Raw genomic sequence first — 12,654 nt, forward strand, 5'->3', positions numbered from 1 at the left:
ATGTACCATTTCAAATGAGGGATCAGGTGAAACAGAGTCTGTTACCTTATTATTCCTCTCAAGTATATTCTCATTCATAATATTTCTTTTAGGTAATAATATAAAAATTGAAAGTGTTCTCATCTCCCCAGAAAAGCCTCAAGTTTTTTTAATATATTGAATTACTATTGTATCCTGTTTGAAAGCAAGTTGGCTTTATTTCAGCTGCAGAGATTACCATCCTTGGAACATAACTGTACAAGATGTTTTGCTGCAATAGACTATCTGGTTTATGACTGCATTGCGTGAAAGGTACAGAGTTCAGGTCCCCAGAGAATAATCAAGAATAGAAGAATGTCTTACTTTATTAAAATAATTGCTCTGAATTATTTTGCAGAGCACTAATTTAGTTAACAAAGAAAATTCTACCACTAAAACAGACATATGTTCTGGGGGCTTAAGCTAATTGGGTTTTCAGTGTATGAGTGCTCATACTAGGTCAAACCCAAGGTTCTTGTAATCAGTGCTGTCTTCAGCAGAGATGTGTTTAGGGAGAAATACATAAGGTCAGGTCACTTTCTTAGGGCGCTCCTATACTCCTCCAAGCCTCCAGTTATTTGTGACTTCAGAACTCCTTTCATGCTTCTCCCTTGGAGTCAACGCAAAGTGTCATACACTGGGGTCAGCTGAAAACATGAAAACCGAAGTACTGCAAAAAATACGCTGTGCTGCGGAATGTGTGAGCAGGTGAATCTAAGTTTTTGATCAAGAAACACTCAGTGCTTTCCACCACTCATATTCAAAAGATTAGATTCAAAGAGATGTTTTAAATATAATACTGCTATTTTAAATAAATTGTACACTTAGTAGTCAGTCAACAGCTTTTGGGCTTTGTGTGTTCTGGCATGTTTACTGGGCTTCCATCCCTTTTGGTGAAGCTACTCTGTCCATGGTGATGCAATGCAATGAGCAGTTAGGCCTCCTATCATTAAAAATTCTTAGGTCATTCTTAGATCCGTCCACATGACAGATGATGGCCATGGAACTCATGACCAAGAATTAGAATTTATTAGTCAAAATAACTAATACAGTGAGATCATATTTGTCTGACTTGTTTACTCTGGTACCTATTAATTAAATTGGAAATATATTTTGGAGAGAGCAAAGATAAGAGTTCCAGCCTACTAAGGACCAAGTCTTCTGTGTGCATTTGGGCAAGGAAAGAATTTACTTATTTTATTCTTTTCTACTTCAGCATATAAAATGGTCAAAGAATTTTGTACCCTTAGGTTATGAAAGATACTGGTGAGAGCTTTTCCATTTTAAGGTTAGTTGGGGGTTTTATTATCCATGCTGTTATGTGCTGTGACGAAGAGCATGCCATCGCTTAACCAGCTCCTTGGGCTTGCTGATCATTTCATTCCAGTGTTCTAGTTCTTTGCCACGGGTGTACATGAAAGGCCCAACTACTACGTGTCCTAGTAGATGTGTTTCTGGGAAAAAAAGAAAGCAGTTTGTGATTAACACCTGTAGTTGCTTCTTCAAAATCCTTACCTGAATTATAAAATTAACTTGTATTTCTCTAATATATGTTCTGAAAGTTCTTTTTAACCTAAAATTTTCGTCAAGGAGTTAACTCCAGATTTCAGATTATGTAGTTTCTACATGCCAAGATTCAGCATTAAAAGGTACTGCAGTAAGTGAGTATTTAGCCAATTCAAGCCTACCCTACTGCCTGCACTTTAAACTAGAATCAGTTTAAAGCACACAGATCTGTATCTGCCCAGCCCCTCTACCTTAGGTGTACTGTGGAAGTGTTTGTTTTGGACATCAGCAACTTTAACAGGATTCATATATTCTAGCTGGGGAAAGAATAGTTTTAGTGGGACAGCTGTGAGTTGCATTATGTGGGTTGCCACTGGCTACCCTCTGCCAATGAGCAGATTGTTAGTTCATGCCTGAACTTGTCAGCTGTGGAGGGAGAAAAATAATGAAAACCTGCCTTTACATGAACTTGAGAATGTTTCTAAAGTGTTGGTCTGTCTGCAAGTGAAAACGGTGAACGACCAGTTCTTGTCAATCCTCAAAGCCAAAGAACCTGCCCAAAAATTCACCTAAAAGAATTTTTAAGAAGTATATGAATCCAAATGAGGGTATTAATGCTACACTATTAAGATCATATCTGCACTGCAGGGAAGATGTTTTCTTGTGAACAGTGGAAATACGAAATTTTGATTCATTTCTCTAAGCAGAACTTCTTCATGCATTCTCTCACATAGTAAGAGGCAACTTCAAGCATCTGGTTTTCTTTCAGGGAACGGGGATGTTTGTAATCTGTCTTACTGCAGTAACTCCTGTGATAATTAAAATTCCTCTTCTTTCAAATTTGGTTGGGAACAGTGAATAGCCTCAAAATTTTGAAGGTTGGGAAATACACATAAAGAGAACGTGATTGCAAAAGCTTGTTTTTATAGGATCCCAGAATGAAATAGAAGTACAGCACCTTCTACTAATAGTGACTAGCCTACAGTTATTTTATTCCTGTCTTCCATTAAATTTATCTTTGGCCTTTGAAAGAGACACGTACGCTTACTGCAAATGATGTTTTGTTCTGCTCTTTAAAGAAATATCCTGTGAAATACCCCAAACGTTTTGTACACTTTATGATTATTGCTGAAAAGGAATTCCTCCCAGGTTTAAGTATCTCTGCAGTATTTAAGAGATTTATGATATCTTAACTGTAATAATTTATATTGCTTACTTTCACCCTTGATACTCTGGAGCACAGATAGATTTAGGCTTGCTGTATCCAGCTCTGTCTGATCTGTTTTGAAACTGAAGGTTTCATTATACACTGGATTGGGAGATCCCAGAACAGCTGCTGTCTTTTTACTCTTGATGAATTTATTATGGTTCTGTAGCGAGACTTTGACATGCACACCTTGGAGAGAAAGATATTCAAGAGGAACATAGATCAGAGGCAGCTGGGTGAAGGCTTAAGAAATTTCTTGCTTTCAGGTGTCAATATTAAGTTTAAAATTAGATCATGACTGATTGCAAAACATATATGGCAGCACGGCAATGCAGAACATTAAGCAGGAGTACGCAAAGTAATTAGGGGCCAGTTTTGCAGTGTATTTTCCAATTTAAGGGCTGTTAAAAGGAGCAGTCATGTTTTTACCCTGCATCCTTGTTCTTATATTCCTAGTCCTTCCCTTCATCTGATGGAGACTTTTCTGAAGGCTTAGTTTGTTTGGTCAGTAGTTAATTTCATATATTTGATCACATGATTGTTTGATCCATACAGGGAGGCTGTGAGGGAGGAGCCACATCACAGAGCTGCAGGCTGTGATTGGATTGGATAAATTTCAGGGGGGTAGAGTCTCCTGGTCAAAGAAGATACCTTAGACAAAAGGTTTTACTAATGACTTCTAGCCCTGTGGTAAGGGGCTTGGTAGAAAATTTGAGGAAGAAAATGAGGAAGAGATCAATGATCTCTGCTCTTTCTTCTAGGAAACACTACGAAAATTGGTACATGAGTGTGGGAACAACAAAAAATGCTTTGCTTCCTGAAGGGGACCTGTATTGCATTGTGGTCTTATTCAGTGGGTCTCTGGCAATGAGATCTAAAGCAGCCTGAAATCTTCCATTCTTCTCTGCCCTTCTACAAAATTTAGTGACAAGCATGTAGAAAATTCATTTTAATTGATTGCTAAAGATTTCTTCTTTTCCAGTGAAGCGGTAAGAGATTCCGTGCTGCTACTGTGTTTGTTACTCTGAGGCCAGGGACACATGAGCATGGTGTACCAGGAAAATGCCCACTGCAGTTAAGGGAGAAAAATTGTTAGTCCATGCTATGGTCCTTTGGACAATGGCCGGGCTGTCCTAAAATGGGTATTCTTTTTTTCCCAGTTCAGTTCTACCCAGGACAGCTGTTCAGTGTAAGCGGTTGTCCTGCAACTGTTACCTCTGGGTTTTTGCCTTGAAGCAACTCAGTTGAAGTCAGCATCCCCTGAAATGCTGCCTTCTGTATAGTAGGGTAATTGCTTGTTGTATTAAAGCAGGAGGAAAAAAAATGCTTCTGATGACATGAGACAAACCACTTATTATGAAACAAAATCAAAACGTAGCAGAACCAAGCTATCAAAATGTAATTACCCCAGTAATAAAGCATGGGTTGTTTCCACACAAATTAAATCACCCATATGTTTATTTTTTCTTTTCAGAGTCACTCAGTGCAAGCCTGGGTGGACAGATGAGGAAGGAGCAAATTAAAACAGGCATTCTGGAGCTGATAGCAGAGAGGAAATAGCACTTACTGACAGCATGGCTCTCCTCCTGGAGCTTTAATCCCCTTGCCCTCAGAACCACTACAGTGAGACGGCCTAGGTAGTCATTGTAGCTGAGGGAGAACTGGATATCACCATACTCTGAAGGAGGCTTTGGAAGCAGAACAACACTTGTCAAATATATCTCAAACTTTCTCTTTACACAGACAAATGGGGAAGGGGGGAAGTTGTCCTTTGTACTTGTGGTTTCTGCCACACTAAGGGCTCAATTCACACGAGTAATAAATTGTAATGGCTTTGTTCTGTTGTGACATTTGATAGAACCAATTAATCAGCTTTCTGAAATCTCTGACCTACTATCTCTCCCAGGTGATGCCTGTTTCTGTGCCTTTGCTGCCTTTTTTCTGCTCTCACAAATTCAGAACAGAAGCAAATAACAAGATGTGTGTTCGTAACTATTTCCTAGCTTGTGTGACTTTCTGGGCAGTTGGATAATCCCTGTGCAACAGCTATGGATCTGCAGGTTGGAATCTTGATTCCAAATGTTTATCAAATACTTCTGCATTTGATGGAGATATATGTTGTATCAAGTACTTCAGCTGTACCTCTCTAGTACTTGTAAGATGGCAAAAGTTCCACAGTGCCAAGCAGCCTGCTATCACATACCTCCAAGTTTTCTTTCTCCAGATCTCTCCATATGATTAGCTTGTTGTCATTGGTTAATAGTTCATTTTTCAGTGGGAAGATAACTTGGCCTAGGAGATGATGTTTCTTCTGTTTATCGACATGATAAACCAAAAACTTCAGAGTCCGATGGAACAACATTTTACTGGAAACCTGTATGGGAAAAGGAAGAATATATTAATAATTATAAAACATCTGACACTTTAGCATGACTTCAGAGGAAGAATTTTTCAAAGTGAGTTAAAGGTAGGTGGAGGTTTCCTTTGATTATTTGAAGTCAACTTTCTTAATTTCCCTAAAGTTTTAGCTATGCTAAGTCTAAGGATACAAGCTAACACAGAATGAGTTATCTTGAAAAATGTGCAGTTAACTGGTGTTTTTTTTAATTCCTAGAGATCTAGTGTTATACAGTGCATTCTCTTCCAGATGCAAATGTCTAGAAAGCTGTAAACTCTCACTTTTCAGTTGGTCTGAAACACAAACTGTTTTGTTTTAAAGCTTTTGTCTTGTGACACCTGCTGTGAAAGCCTCTTAGTGAAAGCCAAGCTCCTAGCTTTATAGTGCTATACAAATAGCATACCAGATAGCTCATGAGTTCTAGTTTCTAGCCTACTTCTACAGCAAGGAAACTAAAAGCCATGAAAGCATTAGTTCAGTATTGGTTGGTTCTGGACTTTCAGAGCTGCTCAGCTGAACTACTCGGATGTAGTTCAGACTGGAGCTCTCATCATTCCCAAGAAAGTTCTGGAATCCTCAACTTTGGTGCAGACAACAAGCAAGATCTTTGCTGGAGCCACAGGCTTCAGAAGCCCCAATAATAACTCTTCTCTCCAGTGGGAATGACTGGTAGCTTGGTAGAAGTTTGTAGAAATTTAATTTTCACAAAACATATACTTTCACAAGTCAATATTTGCAAACAAAAATCTGCTTCATCAAAAGGAAAAGTACCTGAAAAACAAAGTTTTCATCAAACTGCGGGTTAAGGGTTTTGCGTTTCATTTTGGACTGCAGGTAGCTTCTTTCATCAGGCAGCAAGTAGATTTTCACAAATGGACTACAGGAATCAGCAGCAGGAGGCTGCAGTTTTCTGACTTTGATCAAGGAGACAAGGAGTCTTTCTGACTCTTGCTCATATTCTATGGAGAACCAGAGGCGGCCAATGTTGCCTTCAGGAAAATCTGTCTCGCTTTTGTCTTCAGGAAATTTGTACAGCTCTGGGTTAATGGTCCCTACAACGTAAGCTCCAGCTTCAAGAAATAAAAACCAAGAACATTCAGGTTATTCTCAAGACCATAGTAGGCATTTTTATAGCCACTGCTATATTTGGGGAAATCACATTAATCTCTATATTAACAGTCAAATTTTCCATAAACCTAGTATTTTAATTCCTTTTCCCTCAGATTTGGAGGAGTAATCGTAGGCTGTGACACATTCTTTTTCCTATTCATGTGACTTACCTTGATAGTTTTTCACAGTCCGCAGCTGGTCACTACTGTTTCTGGGGACAACAGTCAGGCACTTTCTGAGCTACTCATGTTATGCCTTTACAAAACACAGGAGAGATTGCTTTGCCTGTCATGTGCACAAGGTCCCACAGCACGTGGCTGTGGGATGTAGCCAGAATGGCTGTACTCTGGCCCAGTTTCTACATGTATAAAAAGATATCTATGCGTACAGTGTTTAGGACTTGTACTGTCTAATGGTGTCTGGTATGCACCCAGGAAGCATGTTTCACAATAATAAAGTTACTCTTCAAAAGAGTGCCACTAAAAAGAGTCCTGGTTTTGCAATGCCATACCCAAAGAATGAAACGATGACCGGGGCCCAGACGAAGGAATCATGTAGGGGTCACTGTCTTCCTGAACATGTTCTTCGTTCATGAGATTAATCCAGTCTCGCTCATGCAGTGTTGGTGGAATGATAAATGGAACGCTTCTGGATCTGCTCAAGACAACAACAGCTACTGACTTCTGCTTGGAAACCAAACTTGGTAACAAAAATAAGTTTACTGTTCTTATTTCAGGATCTTGTAAGAGTACTATGGGGATGCACAGGTAGAAAAGATATTGTTTTGCAAATAATTTTATTTGTATAATGCCTGAAGGTCCATCTGATCTTAATTCTTCAGACAGATCCCTCACTTTTTCCTTTAATTCTTCTTTAGAACTGATCTTTCAAAGGAAAAGATGAATTAACTGCAGCTGCCTGTTTTAGAGCCCCAAAGCTCTGCACTAACTAACTTTCTAGGAGAGTCTCCTTTCTGAACCAAAGTCCTATTGTTTAGCTCTCAGGTGCTTCACTATGAGACCAGCAGGAAAGACTGGAACATAAGATGAATCTGTCTAGGTAACAGATAAAGCTATCCATGCACCAGTTACACTTGAATCTGTTATCTCTTACATAAATCAGAAATAATAATTGCATTCATAGATAAAGAAAGTACTGTTTTCCTTCAGGAACAAAACAGAACATGACTGATGTTTTTATACAATTTAGGGGGTCTCATTTACTTATGAATATTAATACATATAGATGACCCCCTCATTTGAGATTTTACAAGTTTAAATAAACTACCATTAGTGTATGCTTTAAAAAACAAAAATATATACCTTGTGCTTTTTAGCCGAATTTCAGACTGATCCTGAAAAACAGCGTTTGCATTTGTCGTTTTGACAGCACCGGTGAGCTTTTCATAAGAATGGAACCAGCAAAATTTCTTCCAGAGCAGGTATGCAGTTATTCCAATGAGAACAAATAAAAGGATCCCTCCTATTATACCTCCAGCAACAGCAACTGCTTGTTCTGTTCAAACACAGAAGTGTATAAAGCATAGGAGGATCAAAGTTACATATGTTTCGGGGATAGACATGAATATTAAAATGGAAATATTTATTTTATTTAAATTCCAAAATGATTTTTAAGTGAAACATTCTGTTCATGTGCACATATTTGTCTTTGGTTATAGCATGATGCAACACTTGAAGATGTATGACATCAACAGAAATGAAAAACTGTTCCGATACGCAGGCAATGGCTGCAGTGTAGAAGGCTAGAGATGTGGGGGGGACACAACACGAGACTAAACCCGAAGAGCTGTTTAGGCTCTTATTTTACGTTAGCATAAGCATTTACCTTATGGCAGAAGCACTAGAGCTTTTATAACAGAAGAAAAAGAAAACACAGGAGTACCTAACAAAAAAAGTACCGTTATTTTTGTTGGTTTGTTCTTCCAACTATTAATCTATGTTGAATTGAAACTAGATCCTGGCACAAGGAACAAAGCAAAGTTGTGTGTTGTTTTCTAAGGATGCATGTGTTTCCTGATCTGTAACATCAAACTTAAGTATCTATTAAACACAGTTTCCTGGATCTTGATTACTTCAGATAAAACCAAATCTTGTATAATTTGGGGTTTGGGATTTTTTTCACACTAATAAAACTTAATAAATGTATTCAATATGAATATGAGGAATGCTGTTGTGAAAATCTCTCCCTAGACCAAGAATAAATGATTGATAGTGGGTTCAGTTTGTTGTTTTCTCATGTTTGCTGAGTATGCTAGAGTAAAAGTCTGGAAAAGCCGCTTCTGCACTGTACTTTATATCTAGCCTGTCTTGGCCTGCCACTAAACTAGTACTGGTGCACTGAGACATGATTAGGTCTCAACTGAGAACTGGTCTTACCAGAATATCCGTCTGCCTGAGCCCAAACTGCAGAACTACTACTCACTGCAGCCATGTGAGGCAGTTTACCATCAGCTGGGTTCTTATGTACTGCCATTTCTCAGGATCTCCCCTGAAACTGAAGCAGCAAAGTGACCTGCTGTTATCTCACAGTTGCTACTGATTTTTTCTTCTCCGCTTTTAGGTAGAGCTAACTGTGGTTATGCTTTATTCCTTTATCCTTTTTACCCGCCTCTGCTTGATAGATCCCTTGCAGTTAGCCACCTCTATATAATGGTATAAGTAAAATCAATACAAGCACAAAATAATCAGTCAACACTAGTAATAGTCTTGATTAAGAATTCAAAAGTAATTTTCTACAGTTTAGCTTATTGATTAGAGCTATAAATATATAGGAAGTGAGTTGCAAATATGTGTACTACTGATCTTTTTCACGGTTGCCATGTTCCTATAAGCGATATGAAATGTCCGTCAGCTACAGAACACTTCTGTAAGTACCTTGTTCTAGAAAATTAACCTGGCCGTAGTGCCTGAAAGGCCTTTATGTGATCCTATCTCATTTTCCTGCATTTGGTGCAGTCATAGGAGCCAACTTAATTTTTGCAGCTCTGCTCCAGGTGTGTTGCCTTTGCTTTCTGCAGGAACTGGCTGGCTGCTTCCCCATGAGTCATACAATCACTTATGTCTCCCAGCACCGTGGAGCAACCACCTGCTCATGGCTATACCTGAGCAACAGGCACTTTGCTGTCCTTGCAGCTGGCAGGTAGGCTGAATCGGCTTCAGCATTTAGTCAGGCTATTGGTACAGCAGTATCAGTACAAGACTTGTTCTGAGGAACATGAAACAAGTACCTATTTGGTATGGGTTAATATTAATGCAAAGAAAAGTCTGTACTGTTACTGGTCATTTAGTTGTATAAGAATGCACAGTATGAGGAAATGCATTAACAGATGCAGTCCTGAGCATGGAAAATGTGCATTTGTTCCTCTTAGTCTTACTTAGTTTCTTACTATTTAGGGCATGCTTGAGTGTGTCTTCAGTCAGATTGCTGTTTTATTACAGCTTAGAAGGCCAGATGCAGAAAAAAATGCTTTAGTTTAATGCCCATGAACATAATAGAAATTAATGGTTCACTTCGTGCAGGTGCACTATCAACAATACAAATGTTTGTATGGCCGGTGGTTTTACTGTCTGACATAAGTATCTTAAAAGTTAACATTTCAAGCAAGCTCAACAGCCTATTTAACTTTTCCTTTCCATTCTGAAGTCTTTAATGCTCTCAGCAGCAATCCTGTGCTTCACCCCCCCACCCCCTCCCCTCGATTTGTTGCCATTTCCCATTGAGGACAGTAAGCTGAGGTGCACTATAATGCAATAAACGGTACAACAGCTGTGCATTGATTTTTGGAGTAAGAGAATGAGTTTCCAGTCTCACGATTAAATGTGTTTAATGTATTGGATTTGTCCACTGGAAATTGTTAGCTATTTATGACCCACCTCCTGCCATTGGCTCAAATTCTGTATATTTATTTTTACACAGTGGTATATGCAAGGTAAAGTTTTACTCATTTCAGCAAAGCTACCTATGATTTAATGAGATCAGGAGAATTTGGCATACTTCTAGTTCATCTCACCTGCTTAGATATGCAGCAGAACCAGTAGCTTAGGGCATGACGCAGTACTAGTCTCAAAATCAACCACTGAAATAAGTTGAGTCTGCAGAGAGAAAAATATTTATCTTTATAATAAGTACCTGTCATTGTGAGGAATTGATGTATTGTATTGTTCTGTGATCCAGGATCATGGCAGCTGGAGACAGATGAGACGTGTTGGATCACTTAATCTCCAGGTGTCCTCTGTTACTAGGTACCACGTTTATCCTAGCACAGAGAAATAGTGACAGCCATTACCTTTGGTGTTGGGTCACGCTTTGCTTAATGTCCAGTGATAATAAGCTTTTCTTAAACTTTGCAGCGTGCCTTTGGGAGTTGTGACCAGCCGCTTATCCATCAAAAGCTTTAATCCACATATACTCAGATTTACTAGCGGTTACAGTATAGGTACAGTAAAAACCAAATTGTCTGGGGTGGGGTTAAGCTCTTGGCACTTGCTGTGTCTGTCTCGCAGAGCCGGCTTGTCCTCCGACAGCACAGTGCTCCGGGCACGGAACGCAGATCGGCGGCGCGTACCCGAGCCGCAGCTCGCAGGCTGCCTTTCCTCCTCCGGCTCCCGCAGAAGGTCGAGCAGCGCTACCGCCCGTGGAGCTCAGAGGCAGGTTTGAGTCCTTTCCTTACCCTGACTTCGCCGAAGCGCTGGCGGGGCGGGCGCAGGGCTGGGCAGCCGGGAGCCGGTTGCCTGTTGCCTGAGGCGGGCAAGGGACAGCGGGGGCAGGGGTGCGGGGGACCCCACTCCCTTCCCTGCGGCCGCGCTCCCAGGGGCACTCTCCCGGCACGGTCACGGTCACGGCCTCGGCCTCGGCGGGCAGCTCCCCGCTCCCGTGCCGGTCTGGGGCTGCCGGCAGCCCCGCGGGTGGCTGCCCGGCCCCTTCCCGGCCCCTCCCCGGCCCTCCGCCACCCGGGCTGCACACGGCGGGGCTGGAAGCAGGAGTTAGAGCCGAGGCGTCTCTGGTTCCGGCCAGCAGAAAGGGCGAGGGGCACGTTCGGACTGAGTTCCAGCCTTACCTAGGCTCTTTGTGCAGGGCCAGCGGGCACTGACGGGCTGGGGATCGGGGACTGGCACACCGGGCTTCAGACAGCTCATCAGCCGTCCTGCCTGGGAGCGAGGTGTGCAAATAGGCAGAGAAGTAGCCGCTGTGCCGAGTAAATCTTCTGTCAGCCCTAAAAAACCCTGTGCAACATACAGGACAAGAGGAAATGGCTTTAACCTGACAGAGGGTAAATTCAGATGAGACGTTAGAAAGAAGTACTTTACTATGAGGATGGTGAGGCACTGGAACAGGCTGCTGAGAGGAGCTTTGGATGCCCCATCCCGGCAGTGTTCAGGGGCTTTGAACAATCTGGTCTAGTAAGTGTCCCTGCCCGTGGCAGGGGATTGGAACTGAATGAGCTTTAAGGTCCCTCCAACTGTAACCAGCTATGCGAGATATTTTCTTAAGCTATGATTGTGCTCAGAAAGCGACTTTGGTAGTAGTAGCTTAATTCTTGAAATTCAGGTGAGCAAGAAATGAGCAGGCGCTTGCTTCAAGCCAAAATGCGTAAGCACAATGGAACACAGAAAGTTTGCTTAGCTGCAATTACAGCATTTCTTATTTGTTTGTATTAATGGAAAGGTTTTCAATCTCGTGTGTGTAGTAAATATAACCAAACAGATCTTCACAAAATTACTCGCATACAGTTCAGAAACAGAATTATTCATCTTCACTTCTTGTCTGCTAATGCTTGCTTCTTTCTCAGCCAGTATGATGAGAATATACACCTTACCTTCCATAATCGTTTGTATTATACATGCTTGTTCTGTTCACAGCTGTTGCGTGCATTTACATGGCGTGATTTAATCTAAAAGCCAAAGAAATGCATAGGAATTAAACTAGTAGGAGTCTAATGGAATATCCCCCAATTCTGTGGAATCTTTGAATTCTTTTAATTTCATTTAAAATGCTGCTGTGGTATGGTTTAACATTTTCTATTATTTTTCTATTTATTTTTGAGTTCTCCATAAGTAAGAAAGTATTGAGCTAATTTTGACTCTAAAAAGCTACGTATGTTTCACTTTTGTACTTCTAACATAGGTAGCTATTAAGTAAGTATTGCATAATCAGCGCTTTTGTTATCCTTATTTCTACATTGAATTAGTATCAGTATTGCAATATAGATGTTTTGCTCGGTAGTTTTGCACTTGCAAGGATAATGTCTGTTTGAGACAACTGGAAGTTTTGAGTTGTGCGGCAAGACCAACCACTGTCTGCTTTCTATTACAGTGTTTTCACTTGAGCACAATTTTATGGCTATGTGAGGAGTGATAACGTTGCGTTAAACATCTGATGGATTTATAGAGTGCTG

General features: G+C 40.6%; 2 protein-coding genes across 7 annotated transcripts in view; one reads left to right on the forward strand and one right to left on the reverse strand.

The window, feature by feature from the left end:
- Positions 1 to 326: 326 nt before the first annotated feature.
- Positions 327 to 10,515, reverse strand: LOC133223226 (synaptotagmin-15-like). Of its 2 annotated transcripts, none has more exons than XM_061373755.1 (8): positions 10,389 to 10,515; positions 7,562 to 7,754; positions 6,751 to 6,893; positions 5,901 to 6,199; positions 4,935 to 5,105; positions 4,299 to 4,419; positions 2,741 to 2,920; positions 327 to 1,472 (listed from the first exon to the last, which is right to left on the reverse strand). In XM_061373755.1, exons 1-8 carry the CDS (start codon positions 10,393 to 10,395, stop codon positions 1,336 to 1,338), a joined length of 1,251 nt encoding a protein of 416 aa, XP_061229739.1. In that variant the 5' UTR covers positions 10,396 to 10,515; the 3' UTR covers positions 327 to 1,335. The 2 variants fall into 2 exon arrangements, with proteins under 2 accessions (XP_061229739.1, XP_061229738.1); XM_061373754.1 differs by having other exon boundaries at positions 6,751 to 6,938.
- Positions 5,004 to 12,654, forward strand: part of GPRIN2 (G protein regulated inducer of neurite outgrowth 2) — a 35,910-nt gene continuing 28,259 nt past the window's right edge. For 2 of the 5 annotated variants that reach the window (XM_061373749.1, XM_061373752.1), the window contains exons 1-2: positions 8,169 to 9,398; positions 10,763 to 10,910. The gene's annotated coding sequence lies outside the window, so the exon portion shown is untranslated. Of the gene's footprint in view, positions 5,199 to 6,835; positions 6,952 to 8,168; positions 9,399 to 10,439; positions 10,502 to 10,762; positions 10,911 to 12,654 lie in introns of those variants that run through there. The other 3 variants (XR_009728495.1, XM_061373750.1, XM_061373751.1) reach the window with 3 other exon arrangements.

Source organism: Neopsephotus bourkii, unplaced genomic scaffold (genome assembly GCF_033783945.1).
Source record: "Neopsephotus bourkii isolate Nb327-2 ecotype Australia unplaced genomic scaffold, CSIRO-AGI_Nbou_v1 NB_1634, whole genome shotgun sequence".
Lineage (NCBI taxonomy): Eukaryota > Metazoa > Chordata > Aves > Psittaciformes > Psittacidae > Neopsephotus > Neopsephotus bourkii.

Coding starts and splice junctions, on each gene's coding strand:
- LOC133223226 (XM_061373754.1), bottom strand. Junction 6,939..7,561: donor ATTCGGCTAAAAAGCACAAG/GTATATATTTTT, acceptor TTTGTTACCAAG/TTTGGTTTCCAAGCAGAAGT. Junction 5,106..5,900: donor ATGAAAACTTTGTTTTTCAG/GTACTTTTCCTT, acceptor TTTCCCATACAG/GTTTCCAGTAAAATGTTGTT.